General features: G+C 44.9%; 2 protein-coding genes across 4 annotated transcripts in view; both read left to right on the forward strand.

The window, feature by feature from the left end:
* The window catches only part of ELP2 (elongator acetyltransferase complex subunit 2), a 45,088-nt gene extending 35,557 nt beyond the window's left edge, over positions 1-9,531 (forward strand). Inside the window, exons 16-20 of one of the 2 annotated variants that reach the window (XM_068563778.1) lie at positions 1,215-1,407; positions 2,811-2,932; positions 4,466-4,599; positions 5,348-5,461; positions 8,875-9,531. In XM_068563778.1, coding sequence (XP_068419879.1) covers positions 1,215-1,407; positions 2,811-2,932; positions 4,466-4,599; positions 5,348-5,461; positions 8,875-9,031 — 720 coding nt within the window. In that variant the 3' untranslated portion in view covers positions 9,032-9,531. The remainder of the gene's footprint in view (positions 1-1,214; positions 1,408-2,810; positions 2,933-4,465; positions 4,600-5,347; positions 5,462-8,874) is intronic. The other variant, XM_068563777.1, reaches the window with a different exon arrangement.
* A 10,199-nt stretch (positions 9,532-19,730) lies between these two features.
* MOCOS (molybdenum cofactor sulfurase) overlaps positions 19,731-21,321 on the forward strand; it is a 55,294-nt gene continuing 53,703 nt past the window's right edge. For both annotated transcript variants that reach the window (XR_011076207.1, XM_068562778.1), the window contains exon 1: positions 19,731-19,879. Coding sequence is in view for 1 of the 2 variants with exons in the window: in XM_068562778.1 (XP_068418879.1) it covers positions 19,738-19,879 (142 nt within the window). In the remaining variant the exon portion in view is untranslated. The remainder of the gene's footprint in view (positions 19,880-21,321) is intronic.

Raw genomic sequence — 21,321 nt, forward strand, 5'->3', positions numbered from 1 at the left:
ATTTGGCTGCTTGACGTTGTCATAGAGTTCAGTGATTGTTTTTTTCTTTTTTCTTTTTCTTTTTTTCCTACTCTGTGATTCGTTTTGTCTTTTAGGTATCAGTGTTCTTTGTTGCCAGATATCTAATATTTTGGAGTGCCATTATTTCATGTATTCTGTCTGATCTTTTAGTTTTTTTCACACAAGAGAGTAAATCTGGTCCCTGTTACTCCATATTGACCAGAAGTGAAAGTTTCTAAACTACTAATTACACAGTTAATACACAGATGTATTCTTCTTGTAAAATATTAAAGTAGTATGGAGGTTCCTCAAAAAATTAAAAATAGAACTATACCATATGAGCCAGCAATTCTTCTTTTGGCTATTTATCCAAAGGAAATGAAAACATTAATTTATAAAGATATAGGTACCTCTATGTTCATTATAGCATTATTTACAATAGCCAAGATATGGAAGCAACCTAAGTGCCTATTGATAGAGGAATGGATAAAGAAGGGGTGGTGTGTGCGTGTGTGATGGAATATTACTCAGCCGTAAAAAAAAAAAAAGAATGAAATCTTGCCATTTGTGGCAACATGGATGGACCTGGAGGGTATTATGCTAAGTGAAATGAGTAAATAAGTTAGAGAAAGACAAACACCAAATGATTTCATTTATATGTGGAATCTAAAAAACAAAACAAATGAACAAACAAAACAGAAACAGATTCATAGGTACAGGAAATAGACAGGGTGTTTTCGGTGGGGTGGAGGGATGACCAAAGTAGGGGTTTAAGAGGTATAAACTTTCAGTTATAAAGTAAATAAGTCACAGGGACGTAAGGTACCCATAGGGGATATAGTCAATAATATGGTAACAACTTTGTATGATGATGGATAGTAACTAGACTTAATGTGATCATTTCATAATGTATAAAAATATTGAACCTGAAATTTTGTCGTACACCTGAAACTAATATAATATTGTATGTTAAATATAACTCAATTTTTAAAATTCTGATTTCAGTGCCAGTCTCTAATTAGTCGTCATTTCTAATTCCAGTCTGTCTCTTCTCAGAGGTTACACCTGGTTATAGTATTTTCTCAGAAGTTGTGTTTTTTTTTTTTTTCTAACACGGATACATAAAAAATACCATAGAAACAATATATTATTTTGAAAAATGTTTTCAGTTTATTTCACTTTAATTGCTTTATTGTTTCATCTCTGTCCTATAGGCAGCTAAGAAAGAGCATGCAGCTATCATTCTTTGGAACACTGCATCTTGGAAACAGGTGCAGAATTTAATTTTCCACAGTTTGACTGTCACGCAGATGGCCTTCTCTCCTGATGACAAGTTCTTACTAGCTGTTTCCAGAGATCGGACCTGGTCACTGTGGAAAAGGCAGGACACAATCTCACCTGAGTTAGGTAAAACAGCTCCTGGTTGGGAAGATTATTAGTGAAACAGTTATGTCCATTTACTTACTTTGAGCAGCTATTGTGTAAAGAGAAATAGAAATGATAACAGGGTGAAGGGCAGAGTCTGGTTGTTGTGAGTCTTTCAAAGTTTTGTGATAACTGAGGAAGACCTGACCTTCCTTGTAAGGATGATATGTATTCAGACATCTCAGATAAAGAAACATAAAAATCTACATGTAGAAAATTTGGATTTCGCAGATGGTTACAGAATGCCACCATAAAACCAAATGGATGATATATACTGAGGGTTTTATGGGACAGGAATAATGAATATACAGTTAAATTATGAAACTCAGAAGGACCATTGTCTTTACCGTTCACCTACCCACCTCTGTCACAGTGATAATTGGGAGGGGTGTTTTAGGCATCCATTTGTGAATAACATGACCCCTGGGCAAGATGTTAACACACCTACCTGCGTTCTACTTTGGATCTGGCATAAATTGAAAAAAAAAAAAAAAAAAGGAAAAGGAAAAAAGGCTTCGTGTGATTGCAGCAGTAGCCTATTCTTATTCTTCCAGTTTCATTGAGTAGGTAAAATCTAGAGAGCGTTTAAAGTACTTTGTGTTGTTTAATCCTGTTTTTAATTTTTCCATTGATAAAACCTACTGCAGTTTGATCTTACGATATTTTTAGTCCTTTGGGTTTTTTGTGTTTTAGAGAATACCAGGGACTGTGACACATACTGAGCAGTATATGTTGTAACAGACTGATTTCGTTTGCAACTAGTGATTTCCTAACATGCAGCTTTTCCTTTTTTAAAAAGTTAAAGTGATATTATACTGATAACAAATCCTTTAATTTGTTATATCTTTATGGATTGTGGATTAATAGATACATTAGTCTACCCTCCATACACAGTTATGTCTTTTTAGGTTTCGTCCCTATGAGGGCTAGAAGTTAGTTACCCTACACTTAAAATATTGCAAGGGAAGAGATTTTTTTTAAGTTCATTTTTTTTTTTTTTCTTTTTTTTACATTATTTAAGGGTTCATTAGTCTTTTTTTCCATAGCTTAATACACAGATCTGGCTACTTCCTGAGTAAGTTTAAATTTCATCAGGCTTCTTCCAAAAGCATAAATTGAACTTTTAGTTAAGTGTCCAGAAGATGTTTGTCATCAGTCACTAGAGAGTGACTAGTCAGTATAAAAGCATTTCCTACTAGAAAAATAACTGTATGCACATAGCCTTCTGGTGAGGGATCAGCTGCCTGGGCTTGGTCGGTTGCAAAAGTCTGTGTATATAAATTGATTGTTAAATTACATGCTGTATATGGCATTTAAACATAGCTTTCTAACAGGTAAAAAAACAGCTTTCTCCACTTTGTGACTAGTGCATATGTTTCTTTCAGACCCAGTTTTCAGTCTCTTTGCCTTCACTAACAAAATCACTGCTGTGCACAGTAGAATTATTTGGTCTTGTGATTGGAGTCCTGATGGCAAGTATTTCTTCACTGGAAGTCGGGACAAAAAGGTAATTTTTTTTAACTTAATATTTTTTCAAATGTAAAATAGTAATATTACAGGTGTGTTTGGATAAAAAACACATAATCCTAATTTTCTGATACATCTTTTAAAAATCAGTTTATGTATTTCCTTCTGTGTTTTTCATATGCATACATAAAAAGGCTTTTCTTACTTGTTAAATTCTATAAATACATGTCTCTGAAATATCAAATAAGAGAGGAAGGCCCTTCAGACACATGACTATCAGATGGCCCCAGTAGGAGAAAAGTAGTAAATGAAATGGGTCAAGACTAAGAAAGTAGGAGAGCAGGAGTGGATGGAGGGACATAGGGAAAGACAGTTTCTGCTTTTCTTTTTCGTACTTTTGTGAATTTAAAATCCTTTCTATAATGAATGATTATTACCTTTTCATTCAGCAGAGGAAACGGGGTGTGTGCCTGTGTGTGTCACGAGCTGTGAATAAAATAAGAACAAGTTAGCTAGCAGTAGGTTCTTGACCATGACCCTCGCCCTTGTTCTCTGGGAAATGTTCCCCTGGCCTCTGGTCTTTCCTCTGTTTTCATGCTCTTTAAAGCATCCTTTCCTTTTTTTGCACTTCCTGCAGACCAGAGGTGCTGAGGCACTTGAGCGTTTCCTTTCCCCTCCTGCCCTCTCCAGTCACAGTCATGGTACACGTTACAGAAGCAGAGGACTAACACAGCATGTTGTCACTCAGTGAAACACTGAAATGTTAGCCTCTGAAGTGCTTTCTCGCAGACCTTTACTTCTGTCATTTGCCGATTCATTTCTTCCCCGGCATTTGTCTTCCTGCTCTCTGCCAGCTGCTCAGGCAGCAGGACTGCTGCTGCCTTCCACAGTCAGGCCCGGTAGCAGATGGTCCAGCTGTGGCTGTCACAGTTCGGTCAAGGCTGAAACGGACAAAGCATCATCCACCATGCAGTCTCAGGAATGCACTCCTGCTTGCTTGGGCGGAGCCCTCTGCTCAGAATCTTGCTCTGGTCCTGCGTTTTCACTTCCCTCTCCATTTCTTTGTGACCATTCACACCCTTTTGAGGCATGAGCTTCCAGGAGAGCCTCATTTCTTATGCGGTGTATCATCAAGGTTAGGGCCTCCTGAGTGAGCTGAGCTGATTCCATGAGCAGTGGGTGGTGTGGAAGAAGAGCCAGGGACTTGGCTGGTTTCATGCATTTTGTGGTAATTTCTTGGGGTGGTGCACGAGCACCTTGAGGACGTGGTGGACAGAATCTCACTGGATCAGAGCTGGTTTCCTGAGTGTAAAGAGCAGGCCGAACACCCCTGGCCTCTGGGCGGGACAGTCATCTTTGGACCAGCGCAGTTGGATAGTTGAGGTCTCAGAGACATGTATCTGCCACACGGTGGCTTCTCTGTGATGCTTGAAATGCTCAGAAGTCCTGGAACACACATGAAAATGATGCATTTTTTAAATGTCAGTGTCCTCTATGCCATTGAAACGCTCTAATGCCTTGCTAGAAACCTTGCAAAGAGAAAGTTTTACAGAGTTTGATGTGTCTGTGTTAGGTGGTTGTCTGGGGTGAGTGCGACTCCAGCGAGGACTCCACTGAGCACAGCATCGGCCCCTGCTCCTCCGTTCTGGACGTGGGCGGAGCTGTGACTGCCGTCAGTGTCTGCCCAGTGCTTAACCTTTCCCAACGGTCAGTCTCTGTGTGGGGCTTCGTCTTATGTTTTCTTTAAGAAGACCACTTAGTTTCTCAATGTGTAGCCCTCTTATACTTTTATCTTTGGGTTCTCTTAGGTTCCAAGTTAACTATTTTTTTTATAATGCTTATGTTTCTCATAGGATTTCTTTTTTGTTTTTAACACCATTTTATTTTATCTTATCTTTCTGATCAACGCCTATTTATTTATTTATTTGGTTGTTTGTTTGGCTGCGCCGCGTGGCTTGTGGGATCCTAGTTCCCAGACCAGGGATTGAACCCAGGCCCCCCACAGTGGAAGCTCAGAGCCCCAAACACTGGACCACCAGGGAACTCCCCTCATAAGAATTGCTAAATTGATAGAGCTTGATGATATTCAGCGTGGTGAAATAGAGATTGGGAGTGTGGCTCAGAGGTTCTTGTTTCACCAAATTTAGGACTGTGGTGCTTTCTCTGTAACAAGTATCTTCGGTAGAACAAGGGTCTCTGCTGCCAGCCAGGGAAACACTGGCTCATAGGCCTTGCCAGCAGAGGGCAGAGGTAAAACTGTGAGCATCCTCCACGGAGCGGAGCCTCTGTGAGCGCACAGTAGAGCAGCACACTGGATCCTGGGCCCGGATTTTAAACAGAGTCCTTTGTAAGCCAGAGACAGTTGGGAGCACTGAAGAACGACTTTAGATTGGTGATGGAGATAACAGTAGTTCATGCTAAATTAATCACTGTCTTTCCCTTCCCTTAAAAACAGATATGTTGTTGCAGTAGGATTAGAGTGTGGAAAGATTTGTCTATATTCTTGGAAAAAGACTGATCAAGTTCCAGAAATAAATGACTGGATGCACTGTGTAGAAACAAGTCAAAGGTATTTCCTTCCTATTTTTGCTTCCATCAGATTAGATAGAAATCATGGAGTCTTTAGCAGCAAATCTTATGTCACATTTGCATGGAGAGAAACACAAATCTGTTCATGGTGCTTACTGCTAATTTGTACCTCTGTGTTTTGTGACAGTCTCTTGAAATTGATGTTTGTTACTATATTGCACTTGTTTTTTAAAAGTTTATTTGACCAAATTGCTTGTTTGCATGATACTGTGTTTACAGACAACGCATTGGAGATGAAAGTGATTTTCATAATGATGAGTTTCAGAATTTGACTAAGTAGAATCTCAGTAAAATTTAATTCAGAATGTTGGTGGTTTTTTGGAAATATTATAGATTGTGTTTGGTAGCCAAATCTCGTGTTTGAACACTTCAGCTCACATCCTGAAATGGAGTAAACCGTCAAGTGCCCCTCAAAGCCCTGTGACCAGCCTTCAGGCAGAGTAAGTGCTCCTGAGCCTTGTGCCCTGGGCGTGGGCCTTTGCCACCTGAGCTGGCTCAGAGCACCTGCTGTTTACAGCCTCCTCCTCATCCACCTGCTTAGACAGCAGGGAACACTTTTTAATCTGCTTCTTTACCCATTTCATTCATTAAAAATGACTAAACTTTCAAAAAGTCATTAATGTCATTCTGTGTTAGAGTTTTTTAGGATTCTTCAACCTTCATATATTTAAACTATCCAAAATATAACTTCAAATACAATTCTAAACGACAGCATCATGAGGAAGGCCATTGGCTTGATGCCGAGAGACGTATTGTACAAGATATACCTTCCAGGGGAGTTTGTCTCCTTACCGGCAAAGCATGTTAATGCTCATGATAATTGTATTTATTTAAATGTATTTAAAATGAGATCTGCTTTATTACTGCTGTCCTCATGGGTTCTCTCCCACCTCTCTGATGCTGGGTTTAGCTGTTGAAACAGTTCATGCTGTTGGCTTACTGAAGAGAGAGGTATCCAATGAAATTCCATGTTTCAGGCATTTGAAATTTCCTCTCTTCCTGGCCTCCCCTCCCCTGCTTTTCCTTCCTTTCACTTTGCCCTACCCATGATGCTTGCTCTGCCTCTGCCCAATACCCAGACCACTTCTGTGGGCCTGAATGTGGAACAGTGGCAAGAAGCCCCTCAGAAAGTATGGGCAGGGGACATGTACAGAATTTGAGTTTTTCATTTAAAATTTTTTTAGTCATTATGGTGACTTTGGATTTGCAAGAACTAACTCCTGGCTTACCTTATATTATTTGGATTGCTAATATTATACTTATCAGATTACAAATACTTTTCAAATGAAAGGTTTTGCTGATAATGAAATACAAACGAAGGTAATATAAGCAAACACTGCCTTCTAGGTTGGCTCCCCAAACTCCCTGTCTTCTAAATGTGATCTGTTAACACGCTGGATTTAAAGAACATTACCAAAAAAAAAAAGAAACGCAACATACCTTCTCAAAGCATATATAGCCAAATAAGTACTGTCCCTCAAAGTAACTTCTCTGGGATGCAAAATACTATATATATACTAGTCTATATATATACTTGTTTCAGTGATGTCACTACTTCAAATCATTCTTTTAATGAAGTGAGAGAACTTTAATATTAATCCAGAACAAATGAGATCCCAGTGATGTTGCTGTTACTTAAAATATTTTTGGAACGTCTCTTTAGGAACTGTGTTCAAAACTAGCTTACTAGTGATGCAAGAAAACCAATTATGATACCTTTTACATAAAGTTTTCCTCATTTTGACCATTCACTTTTTTTTTTTTTTAGCTTAACCTTCATCTTACTTATAAGCTCCTATCCAGATGACTTTTGACTTCTTTCAGTAATCAAATTCATCCTCAAAGGAAGATGAGCTCTCATTGAGAATACTTAGGTCGTAGTCTGTGTGGAAGTATTTCCTTTAGGAGAACTTCAGGAAACACTGAGGCACAGCAGCATTGTTGGAATGTGTGGACCCTTCTAGAGTGGCCACTTGCAAGGGCTCACAGTCATTTGGTGACTTAGGTTCTGGTGTGCTGATTTTTTTAAACGTGTTTCATCACTTCGAGGCTGTGCTTCGTTCTTTTGATCCTGAGAGTGCGTTGGCGACAGGGACTCTCAGAGTCTGCAAGTATGATTTGTGAGCTCAGGCATTATTTTCAGTGTTTACTGCTTTACAACTTGCTTAAGCTTTTCACCTTATTCCGTTTTGGTTTGGAGGACTAGTTTGCAGGTTAAATTTATAGAGGATATTGTATTTCATAGAGATTTATTAATAATCTATGTTTGGTAGCATCCTAGGTCAGCCATGGGGGCTGGGGGAGTGCGTTAATATGAACCCCTTGCCCAGGGTCGTGCAGTTACAGGTCACATTGGAGACCAAGGTTCTTTCACTGGGTAGTTTATTAAATCTTTCACTCTTTCCTTACCCAGCAGTAAATAATGAGAGTAAGCGTCCATTCAAGTTACAGGGATGTCAGAAGATCAAATAATGTAGAATATGTTGCAAAGTTGGAATTCTTTAGAAAAGGAACACATTTAGTAATGTTGCCTGAAAGACTGATTTTAATAGTTAAAATTGATGGTTAAAGCAAAATTTGATTGAAAATGCATTGTCTATTTCTTGCTCTTTTTGGTGGTGTCCTTGGTCAGTAAGTAAAATGTTTTCAAGGCTAACATAAAATTGCTAAAATATTAGTGATGGTATTTTAAAACCTGTACTTTTTTTTTTTCCAAAAGAGACAAAAACATGTTTATTTCATAAGTGCTTTAGATACATATTTTGTACATATTTTGGATCATAAAGTATATCTAAACAAAATCAATGGATGAGATTGTAAAGTATATATAGACAAAATTCAGGATATTTTCTGACTGTAGAAAAATAAATAACAAAAAGATAATTAGAAAATCTCCAACTGTTAGAAATTAAGCAACATACTTTCAAACAACACATGGGTCAAAGAAAAAATTACAATAGAAATTAGAAGATATTTTAAACAGAAAGAAAATGAAGACACAGCATATGAACCTTTGTGGAAAATAGCAAAAACAATGCCTAGAGGGGAATTCATAGCCTTAACTAGATATATTAGAAAAGAACAAAGACTGAAAATCTATAATCTAAGCATCCATCCCAAGATGCTGGGAAATGTATAGTAAAGCATACAAAGTAAATAGAAGAAAATAATTAAGATAAGAGAACTCAATGAAAGATAAATACACACAGAGGAATACATTAACACAAGAGGTGAAAACCTGTACATTTAGATGTTCAGGTTTTGACTTCTATTTATGTTAACAACACTAATAGGAAGAGCATACTAATTGAATTAATATGCAGGTGAGCACCAGAAAAATATTTCATAGTCATAGCATACATTCATTTCATGATTTCTCTGTCTTTGTTTTAGCCAAAGTCATACACTTGCTATCAAAAAATTATGCTGGAAGAACTGTAATGGGAAAACTGAACAGAATGAAGCAGAAGGCACTGAATGGTTACACTTTGCAAGTTGTGGTGAAGATCACACTGTGAAGATACACAGAGTTAACAGATGTGCACTGTAATGGACTTAATGACTGCAAGCATATACTCGTTGGTGTCTTAAAAATATTTATCATGTAAATAGATAACCTTTCTTTACCTCATAATTTCATTGCATTTCATGCTTAAGCTCTATGGCAGTAGTCCTTATGTGAGTCTCAGACCCTTTGAAATATGATGAAAGCTACAGACTCTTCTCTCAAAATGTTTATATACACACAGTCTCAGAACCTTGCCCATACTTTCAGGGATTCAGACCTGCATCTGTGTGTCCCAGATTGAGAGCCTCTATTCTTTCTTCATGACCAAATTTGCCTAATTTTGTGTCATTTCGGGCCTTCTCTTTTCAAATGTTTGGGACGTTTCATTATTTACTACCCTCCTCTGAGGGAGAGCCTAGAAAATAAAAAGAGATAAAACCCAGATTACTCAATTTTTATTTTAACAGTTTTTGTAAATAAGCAGACCACACAAAGTGTGGTCTTGACCCCTCCCTCCCGGTACACACCAGCCATTCTAGGAATTTGGCAGGTTGTGAGTTTGAACTGTAGTCGGTCTCTTCTCTTACTCTTTAAAAGTACATAGATGGCTTCCTTCAGAGTTTGACTTAAAGTGCTTAAAGTAACTGAGAGACATAGGGGCTGGAAAGTATCGTCTGAATCACCTGAATTTCTGTGAAGTTGCAAGGATGAGTCACAAGAGGAAGGATGAAGTCATGAGCGTGAAGGATGTCCCCCAGGGAGAGGGAGCGGTGGGAGCAGAGGGCAGAAGAACACACCAGAAAGAGTGCTGGGTGTGCCTGCTGAGGTTTGGGAGGCTGCCCGCCAGGCCAGAGCTGAGCACTTGGGAGTTGGGTGGAGAGGGGTTAAGAGAGGGTGTGGGAGAGCCTGCGAAGACTGGTGGGAGAGCCAGGCCTCTCCTGACCCTGTGGGAACATGAGCCACCTGGCAGATTGCCACTTTGCACACTGTACGTAGTAAATAGCTGGAAGGAGGAGGCGAGGATTTTCTTGCTGGGCGTTTATGCTATTATCTAACATGACATTTTACTTCCAAAGAAGTTAAGTGATACTTAGTCCAAAGAAGTTAAGTGATACTTAGTCTAAATGAAGGTGTTTAGACCAGAACTATCCAGTATTTCTAGTCCAACAGAAATATAATGTGAGCTACCTATGTACTTTAAACTTTTCTGGTAGCCACATAAAGTAAAAAGAAAGAGGTGTAATTTATTTTAATGACACATTTGTTCAAACCCAGTATATCCCAAATAGTATCATTTTAATATAGTCAATATAAAAAATTATGGAGATATTTTACCCTTTCTTCTGTATGAAATCTTTGTACACTACAAATTGCATTTTACACTTAGAGCTCATCTCAATTCATAACTAGCCACATTTCAAATGCTCACTAGCCACCTGTGGCTAGTGGCTATATCCATATTTGGACAGTGCAGTTCTAGACCACTGAATCTGTATAAACTTGTCTTACACCCTTAGGGGTGTGTGTGTGCATGTGAGCATGCATGCACCAAGGCAGTGGGCACCTGAGCTTCTTAACCTCAGAAACCAGGATGCTCTGAAGGATGATTTCTTTGCTTATCTGCTGAAGGATCTGAATCTTCCCGTTGGCACACAGCAGTTTGTTCAGATCCTGCGCACATGGGGTTCCAGAGCAGACTCAGTGGACTAACAGTCCTTTAGAGCCTTTTCCAGCACGGAACTCAACCCCCTGAGGTCTCCTGAAAGCAGGCCTAGTCTTGGAGAGACCAAGTTCATGGTTAGTTGTTGTTTTGCCAGTTGTAAATAGACAGTTTTCCCAAGTTGTCCTGAAGCATCTTCCTCAGTAATCACCTGTGTAATTAATTCAGTTCAGTAAGTGTTTCCAGGACTTGGTGTACATTTGGGCAGTATAGTGAACTCCATACACATACATTGTACTTTTACCATGATAGTCTTCATCTGCTAAAGGAGAACACTTTGAACCATACTGTAGTAGTTCATAACATCTGAAGCAAAAAGGCAGTCTTGCAGCTTTGCTCTGGAGTTGCTGAGGAGTATTTCAGAATCCCTGACCTGCCCTTCCTTGTCTTCCCTGATAATTTCATTTTTCTGCCTGAGTCACAGCATCAAAGCTCAGACTGACGCCAAGTGCCAACCTAAGCAGTTGCTATCTTCTGACCTACGTGACTTTCCTAGATGGAGGAGAGGTGATTGGGTTGTGTTCCCAGCACATGTTTACCTTAGGCAACAAGGAGCCAAATCACTATCTTCCCAGTAGCCTCAGGGGGAGCAGCCATGGTTATTGGTTCCAAAGACAGACTGGGGGAATTTGAGGGAGACTGTGCCAATTCAGGAATAAAAGGAAAGCCAGAATCATTCCCTGTCTTAAGTTATCCTCGCCACCGTAGAAAATCTTGGGTTGTCTGTAAGAAAAATGCAAGGCCTTCTACCCACTTCTGTACAAATCCTATGTACTTCTCAAGGCAATCTGGGTGAGGGTTGGAACCCCAATGTAAGGAATCAGAAGTGTGTTTGAATCCTGGCTTACACTGGCTATAGCTGGGTAAGCTTTACCCCTCATCTCTGTAAATGGAGATAATATTAATGGATCAGTCTGACCTCGATTCAGCTCTGTGTGAAAGAAAATGCAAAATGTTCTTTCTGGCTTATTGCGAGATAGAAGTTTTCTCTCTCAAAAGCGGTCAAGGTAGGCAGACCAGGTCGGGCAGGGAGCCTTCTCAACATGGTCAGGGGACCCAGGCTCTTTGCTACCATGCTCAACGTGTGGCTTCCTCACTATCCAGGATGGCTGCTTGGCCTCCTGCCATGACCTTTGCATCCCAGCCAGGAGAAAGCAGGAAGGCATAAGAGGCTTGCCCCTAACTTTAAGAAAACTTGGAAGTCCATACCGTTGTGCTTAATCTCTGTGGCCTGAATTTTGTCTTGTAGCCATTCCTCAAGAGAGGCTGGGAAATGAAATCTTTATTGCAGGTGGTCATGTGCTTAGCTGGGAATTGAAGTGCTTTATTCTGAAAGAAAGAACAAATGTTAGTCTCATTTCATAAAAAATAACCACTTCATAGGGTTGTTCTGAGGATTAAATGAGCCAATGCATGAAAAATGCTAGCCCAAGGCCTGGATATAGTAAGACACCAATAATCGGTAACTGTTACAATTAAATAAAGCTCAGCTCATGTCACCTCCATAGAGCCTTTATTAATCCCCTTGTTTCAAGTATTCTTTCACTGAATTCATAGTATTTTCTTCTCATTTTCTTTTATGGCATTTGTTACTTCCTATGTTTTATTAATGTATGTCTTAAGCAGTATCAATTAGCTGCTTTCTATGGTGAGAAAAGTTTGTCTCAAAAAGATACAGGGAATTAATTAGCTCACATAACTGGAAACAGTCCAGTGGTAGGACAAAGCCCATGTATGGTTTGACCAGGACACTGTTTCCCTTTCTCTGATTCTCTCAGCTCTGCCCTCTCCATGTGTCAGTCGTCTTCTAAGGCTGTCCTTCCTCATGGCTATGAGATGGATGAAAGCAGCCCCTGAGGTTACAGATTCCCTTGCTCATTCATATCAAAAAGAATAAACTTTTGGGAGCTCCCTGGCGGTCCAGTGGTTAGGACTCGGCACTTTCACTGCCGTGGGCCCAGATTCGATCCCTTGTGGGGAAACTAATATCCTGCAAGCCGTGTGGTGAGGCCAAAAAAAAAAAGAATTAACCTTTATACATGAAGTCCCTAGCTTTACTCTGAGTGGACCATCCTGAATTAATCACTGTGGTCAGAGGTAACCACACATTGAGTGGCTGGAGCCTGCCCACGTAGCAAGAGCATGAGATTACCTATTCTGGAGCTGGAGGCAGGGTCGGTCCCGTTAAGACCATGTGGTTGCTCTACATGGGGTGGTTTTCCAAAGCAAAATCGGAGGGGCAGTGGGTGCTGGATAGGTAACCAATGAAAGCCAAGCGTACAAGCCTACTAAAGCCTAAAAACATCAGGGCATCAGATTTGTTTTCTTGTTTTCCATAGCACCTAGCACAATGTAGCTGGCCCTGTGTACTGTCAAATATTTGCTGAATTCAAGAATAAGTTTGATCGCACAGATGGCTGGCTGGTGGAGGAAGCATTCTCCAGTGTAATCCACTGGTCAGTAAATAGGAAAATCGGCATCAGATCCTTTCCCTGTCTTGGTGGCATAAAGAGGTAGGGAACAAAGAGCAGGAAGGAGATGTCAACCCAGAAGGGAACAAGAAGGGCGTGGTTTGGCCCAGTCCACCCACCCTTGAATGAACAGGGAGAAGCTGGGCCCTGAGGAAAAGGGCTTCAGCTGTGGGTCCACCCACCCTCTCACTCCTGTGGTCTGCCTATTACTCGGGGCGGAGGGCCGGGTGTTGTTTTGAACATGAGTCTGGATATAACGGAGCCTTGTTCCCAAACGTGGTGATTTTGAGCTGCCCTTTTAGCTTCTGTTCACAAAAAAGTTCTCCTATCACTCCAGGGGAGGGAGCTTCCTGGGCTTTTCTGATCTTTTTTTCCACTGCTCTCAAGTTGTTTCTGCCCGAGCTTCCAACCTCCAGGCTCTGGAGAGAAACCTGCCTCCACTGCTGTCTCTGTTCCTGCTCTGCAGGCCTTCTTCTGATTTCTCCGGTATCAGGATATCTAGGTCAGCAGGTTCTCATTGTTAGGGAAGTATGCATTTCACTTCTGGCAGGAAGCACCAATTTCATTATCCAAACTAAATTCAACCTCCTCTGAAACACCGACCCCATCTCAACTACTTGGCAGAAAATATGATCCATCACAATTGGCAACTCCCAACTACCTCTGTGATCAAGAGGCCTCGGGGGTTTTAGCCAGTGGAAAACCTCTACCCTTCCTTAGCATTTAAGACTGGACCGTTATAATGGAGCTTCCATCCCCACCAGGATAACAGAAATGCTCACTTAGGTCACTGCATATCACTGAACCAAGCAAGTTGAATAATCTGATCAGTCCTTGTCCTAACTGGCTTTTCAGCCTTAGTTACCACCAAGGCGCTCTCCTCTAGCTCTCCTCCCATCTCTCTTGACTACCTTCTCATTAGTCAGTGGCATGGAGGCAGGTGATCCTCAGATGTCACTGGCCTCAGGCACACCTCTTCCCGTCCCTCCTGGACCCCAGCCATGCTCCTCTGCACCGTAGTGGTCTGCCCCACTGTCTCTTGCCTCAGTCCCCATCCCTACCCCTCATCCCCTACCACAGGCTGTGCTCCAGCCTCACTGAAGTTCCTGCTTTGGGAATTTTCTGAGCCTTTTGCACCTCCAGACCATTGTACGTGGAATGCTACCGCCCCACCCAGGACCCTCTGGAGTCCTAGGTGGAGAAGGCTCAACCTTTTGAAGGAAGGCCCCTTCTTGGGCTCTGCAGCACGGAGAGGCGACCTGGCTGTAGAGCCATCTTCTTCACTGTCCTGGGGGCCTCTCAGCCCAGAGGCTGCCTTATGGACTGTTGTCTTGTCTCCCCAGCGCCTACCATGTTCCTAGCAGGGAGAAGCTTCCCGATGAACATTGAATGAGTGTCCCTGCCAAAGCACGTTTTCATCTGCAGTAATTCAGCCTGGACGGTTCCAAGAGGTTGTAGCTGGTTTCCCTGCCCCCAATTCCACCAGCCCATCCGGCCCGGGCACAGTCATTAAGACAGTTTGGTCGAAATCACCTCTTGGGGACACTTTCTTGCTCAAAAATCTTCGGAATGAAATTCTATTCCCTTAGACTGACTGAAACCTGCCTTTCAAAACCTGCCCCCCAAACCTACCCCACCTCCTTCCTCAATCCCCACAGACTCTAACTCTGAGAGGCACTCACTGAACTGTTGCCAAGTGAGTGAATGAATGAATAGTACATGAATGAATGTCTCCTGTATTGTGGAGATTCTCAAGAACGGAGTCCATTGCCAGGGAACACATCATCCTGAGTACAGAACCAGGCTGAGTGGGATGGCCCAGGGGCAGAGCCTCACCAAGGGGGAAAGATTTTAAGACAAAATTGGGGCTGTCTACCCAATCTGGCTATAGACATACTTTTCACAGTTCTTGGTGAGAGAGGGGTGTCCGGAGGAGCTGAAGGGCGGTTTCACTACAAAGCTATGAACTTTGGGTGCAGAGGCTGGTGGCTGCCTGGGGCCTCAGCATGGACCAGCTCAGGCTATTCCAAGGTCCCAGGGCCAGCAGATGGACCAGGGGAGATGAAGCAGTGGTAGGCCTATAGCACAGGAGTTCACTGAACGATGAACACGTGTAAGACGTTCACTGATGGGGACTGGAGGTTCTGCTTCAGGCAGGGTAAGAGCGAGCGCTCCGATTTTTGACAGTCTCTTTCTGGCAGGAGAGGCCCAGGGAATCTTGGTGAAATGCACTTGGAGGTGCCAATTAGAGACTGAGGCTCCCGACGTCCCCACCCACCCCACCCTCCCTTCTTTACTGTGGCCCAGATCACAGGCTTCCTCCTTTGGGGTGCCTTCCCTGGACTCCCTGGCAGGAAGGAGCTCCTTTCTCTCTTCTCTCCTGCCATTCCACACTTGCATCCTGAAGCGAAGCCACAGGGCACTCAGCCCCCATTGTCTGTGTCATTTCCCTACGTGGATGTAGGCACAATATCTTCACATCCTCCTGAGCACACGGTCCCCTGGGCAGAGCCAGGGGCTTAAAGATACTTCTTGACTAAGTGGTAATTCAGTGGTTTTTAATGACCTTAAGGGTTCTGCACTGTACATCAAAGGACACAGTCAACAGAGTGAAAAGGCAACTACAGAATGGGAGAAAATATTGCAAATGATAGATCTGATGAAGGGTTAATATCCAGTCTATATAAAGAACTCCTACAACTCAACAATAAAAAAACAACCAAGTTGGGGGCAGAGCAGGGGGGAGCAAAGGACTTGAACAGACAATTCTCCGAAGATGATATATAAATGGCCAATAAGCACGTGAAAAGATACTCAACACCACTAATCATTAGGGAAATGCAGATCAACAACACAATGAGAGGCCACCTCACACCCAGTAGGATGGCTACTGTAACAATAACAAAAACCTAACCAAACAAAACAAAACCAGAAAATAACTATTGGTGAGAACATGGAGGAATTGGAGCCCTTGTGCACCATTGGTGAGAATGTAAAACGGTGTAGCCGCTATGGGCGACACTATGGCAATTCCTCAAAACTTAAAAACAGAACTACCGTATGATCCAGCAATCCCACTTCTGACTATATATATCCAAAAGAATTGGAAGTAAATTCTCAAAGAGATACTCATACACCCATGTTCCTAGCATATTTGCAATAGCCAAGAGGTGGAAGTATTCCAAGTGTTCATCAGTAGATGAATGGGTCAAAAAATATGGTATATACATACAGTGAAACATTATTCAGCCTTAAAAAGGAAGGAAATTCTGAACACATGCTGCCACATGGACATTATGCTGAGTGAAATAAGCTAGTCACAGAAAGACAAATACTATATGATTCCACTTATATGAGGTATCTAGAGTAACCAAATTTGTAGATACAGAAAATAGAATGGTGATTGCCAGAGGCTGGGGGAGGGGGAAAGGGGAGTTCTTATTTAATGGGTATAGAGTTTAAGTTCTGCAAGATGAAAAGAGTTCTGGAGATTGTTTGCACAACAAGGTGGATATACCTGATATTACTGAACTGTGCACTTAAAAATGGCTAAGAGGGGTAAATTTTATGTTATGTATATTTTAACACAATTAAAAAAAATTTTTTTTAAAGGAGTTCTGACTTGGCCCATTCAGATTGTTCCCTAGCAAGTTTGTCCTAATGTAACACCCTTGTGGATTTGTGATTTGTTACTTGGCCACATAACACCTTGAGGAGAGGTACTCCTTACATTCCCAGGGAAGTAACCTAGGCCCTCACTGCTCAGGGTGCCGTCCAAGGACTCTAGTGTCCGCATCGCCCAGGCGAGTCAGAAACACAGAACCTTAACCACCACGCCCCCCAACTTAATCAGAATCTGCATTTTCATAGGCTTCCAGATGATTCTTGCAGGTTAATTCCTGAGAGGGCTGGCCTCAAGGAGATCCTCAGGGAGAAGTAGTGCATTAAAAGGAGGGGTGAGAGGAGCATCAACCCCCAGCACTCTCCCCAACTTAGAGGTGGGGAGGCGGAGGCCCTGAGGACCACCGTGGCTTACACCGGAGAGATTGTTGAACACATTTAACTGGTTGGGCTCTGGAGACTGACTTCCCAGGCGCTAGCTTGTCCACCTTCTTCTAGCTGTGTGCCCTTGAGCAAGTTACTCTACCTCTCTCTGCCACAGCCACCCAACCTGTAAGAGCCACCTCATGGATCTGTTTATTTAACTGTTGAATAATTAGTACAGATAAGAGTATACATGTGCCCAGTGCAGTGCCTGCTCCTGTTGGTACTGTTGCCAGAAGTCACATTTAGAGGTTAGAGTGCAGTGGAGTGAGGCCAAGATGCCCAAGGTTCCTGCTCCAAGTATGGCCAACAGGTATGCTGCAGGGAGGTGGCTGGATGGTGACGCTAAGGAGCACACTCGGGCATCCATCCATCGATACCATCCATTCCTTCCAGAGTAAGATCCTGGGGATAATTTTAAAAAAATATTTATTTATATATTTGGCTGCTCCGGGTCTTAGTTGCGGCATGCGGGATCGTTTTTCGTTGCAGCATGCAGAATCGGGGATCTTTAGTTGCAGCATGTGAACTCTTAGTTGCGGCATGCAGGATCTAGTTCCCTGACCAGGGATCAAACCCAGGCCCCTGCGTTGGGCGCGCGGAGTCTTAGCCACTGGACCACCAGGGAAGTCCTGATCCTGGGGATTCTGCAGTGAGTGAGACTAGCCAGGGCGGTCTTCAGGCAGGGGCCACCTAGGCAAGGGGAAGCCTGGGCACCGGCTCTAGCACTGCAGCCCGGTACCCAGTGGCTCTGGCCTGGGCCACAACCCGCCTCCCCCACCCCCAGGGTCTTTCTCAGACCTGGTATTGGGGGCTGAGCCAGGAGGGGCTGGCTCTCATGGTGGACCACCAGGCAGCAGAACCCTTGCTTTTTATACAAGCAGAGGCTGGACCAGGGACTCTGCTCCACGCATTGTCACGCATCCCAAGGTGCCTGCAGCGCACACACAGGGTGACTGAGGGCCTGGCTGCAGCACAGGCAGTGAACCTGTGGCCTGGGTGCCCTTCCCACCTTGTCCCACTGCAGCATGCTTTGAGAGCTGAGACAGAAAGGAAGGGAGCAGAGCACAACCATGAAAGCAATGACACAACCATTAAGAACAGGAAGTGACAAAAGCTGGTTAGAACCTACTAGGCCCAAGATGGCGGAAGATTCAACTTCCAGTAGGCCTTGAGCCTCATTATACTCTCATTGTGATACATTAGCATCTGCTAAACGACACACCCGTGCCATGACAGTTCCATAAAAGACCAAAAGTGGGTGCTGCCCCAATTCCTGAAAATCCCTGCCCCTTCTCTAAGATAGCTAGAATATTCCTCCCACTCATTAGCCTATGAAATTACCCAGCCCATAAAAACTAAACACCCCATATTTCCCTGGCACCTCTCTCGCCTTCTGAGACGAACCACACTGTATACGGAGTGTGTATCTGTCTAAATAAACCTTTCACTTTACTATGGCTAGCTCTTGAATTCTTATCTGCACCGTCTGCCCCAGGAATATGACTTGGGATATGACCAAGACCATCCTCTCATGCCCCATTTTTCCTACAACAGAGCCAGTGGTCCATTCCTGGGGCCCCACCTTGGGTCCCCAAGGACCCGAATCTGAGTCCTCACTTAAGCCTCCAGACTTTGCCGCCCTCCGATGTGGGTTCTGCACAGCCCTCCCCTCACCTCGGGCACCTTTCCTGGGCCTCCAGTACCTTTCACTCCATCCCCGGAAGCCGGCCCCCACCTGCCCACCCGCTTCCACACTCACACTGGGCCCGGCAATTCCCGCCCGTGGGTTTGGTCCGCCTCTCCACACTTGAGGCAATTGTGTCCTGGGATGCAGGCCCCTGGCGGAGCGGAGGAGGTGCTTTTGCTTGGGTCGCACTGGAGCTACCGGGTCCCGACGGTGCCCACCTGCCACGACCTTATTAACCAAACTCATCGGTCCCCAATCTTTTTCCTCTTCCACCTTTTGCTCAGCCACATTCTCAGAAACGCCGAGCACACGCCCCGCTGGGGAACAGCACCTGGGGAAGTCTCTTTGCAAACGCCCCGCCCCGCACACTGCGGTTCCTCCACGGAGAGTGAGGCTCCCGGGCGCTGGGCTGGGCTCGGGCCAGGGAGAGTCGGCGGGGAGGATCGCCAGGTTCCAGGATGCCCAGCAGCAAAAAGCAATTCATTGCATCTTGCATCAGCCTCTCCGTGGTACCGTAAACGAGAACTTTGTGTTCCAAGGGTCTGGGGGCGTCTCCGTGGACTCCGTTGGACAGCGGTTAAAAGAGACAACCACGGGCACTCCCTCCCCCTGCCCCCAGGTGGGAAAAGGGCAGAAAGCAGTGAAACTCCGTGAGTCAGGGCGCCCGGCCTGCCGGGAGAGGTGCCGCCCCTCGGCGGGGGCGCGGTGCCACTGGCTGGCCGGGAGGCGCGGCCGGGGCGCGGCGGGGCGGAGTCGCGGCGGGCGGGCCTCGGCGCTTCCCCGGCGCAGCCCGCTTGGACTGCGCGGCGCGCAGGCCTGGGTCATGGCCGGTGGCGCCGGGCAGTCGGGGGCCGAGCTGCTGGCCTTTGCGCAGTTTCTGGACTCGAGCCCGCAGCCTCTCGTCTACGGGTACGGCCGGCGCAACCTGCACGAGCTCCGGGCGCGCGAGTTCGGCCGCCTGGCAGGTGAGACCGGCGGGGGTAGCTGCGCCGGGCCTGCCGGGAGGCCGTGGGGGACACGCGGTTTCTAGAACCGACGTGGAAGGAACTTTTGCTCCCGGCGGGAGCGGCGTTACCTCATTAGGGACCCATTTTGAATCGAAAGACCTGGAGGGATGTGTCCACGAGCTCTCTTCGTGGACGCGGCTCCCTGAGGTCCCACCTGCAACCCCAAGACTTCTTGCTCCTTAGACTTTCCAGGGATGTAGGACCAAAGTGGTCCTTTGCCACCTGTCTCCGCCCTCTGCGAATAGGGCTGAGGATTCTTTTTGCCTTCGCTTGCCACGAGACTCCCGGCTCTAAAGTTCCAACTGGGGCCGGGGTTGCAAAATGCAGGAATGCCCGGCGGCCGTGACTGTTCGGGTGATTGCCCGGGGACGGGAGCGGTGCACGGGCGGCCAGCGCGCGGGGTTGGGACCGCGACGCTGCGGGCGCGCGAGTTGGGGACCGAGGGGCTGCGGCCGCCGTGCAGGAGCTTCCCGAGGCTGCGCTCCAGACTCCGCTGGGATGGCTCCCAGCGGTTTGTATTTTCGAAGTCTCATTTTTCTCACTAGTGTAGGCAGAACAATGCCTCGGAAGTCCAGCTCGCTGGGGGGCCTGAAGAATTAGCAAACCGTGCAATTTGAACTTTAAGTACAGGACGAGACAGTACATTGGACGTGAGGACCGGGATCTCATCGTGCCTTCGAGTTCCGCAAGGCGGAACAGGCAGGTTAAATTGGAAGACAAGCTTGGTCTGTCCAGTGGTTCTCCCAGCCCACTGCTGCAGGGCGGGAGGACGTTCCGCACCGGGTCGGGACTCATCCTTTTCCAGCAACCTTCTGTGAGGGGCTTCACCAAGCCTTAGAAGGGCGTGCTGTTTGAACTGGGAGGGGTGCCGGGTAAGTGGGCAGGTCGTGGCGCCGGGCACTGGGATTTGAGGTGTATTTATTCCGTCGTGGTGAACAGTTGGTGCCACTTGCCCGCTTGTGGCAGAACAACAACCACGATTTATGTTTCAGTTATCAGGTAGCTGACTTCAGCTCTCTGGGTCATTTTCTCATGTTCCGGAACGTGATTGTTTTCCCGCCCCCCCCCCCCCCCCACTTTGGGAGCTTTACGGGCTGTGCCCTCCTCCTTGAGTGGCCCCGTCTGTACTTAAGTAGGGAAGCTCAAAGGAGGAGACAGTGGCCATCTGGCGGCTTCTCTTCACTCCCTCCCCGATCTTCCCAGTTGCCCATTCACCTGCTGGAGACAGTGCCTCTTCTCTCTCTCTCTCTCTCTTTCCTTTTCTCTCTGAACTTTTTTGGTTATAGAAACTTCCTACCCAAAGAAATAGAGGCACCTATAGAATGAATACCCACAGGTGCAGAGGACTTGAGAAAGTCTCCCCATTCTTTTGAAGCAAATCCCAGAAGCTGTTATCGTAC

Source organism: Eschrichtius robustus, chromosome 14 (assembly GCF_028021215.1).
Source record: "Eschrichtius robustus isolate mEscRob2 chromosome 14, mEscRob2.pri, whole genome shotgun sequence".
NCBI lineage: Eukaryota > Metazoa > Chordata > Mammalia > Artiodactyla > Eschrichtiidae > Eschrichtius > Eschrichtius robustus.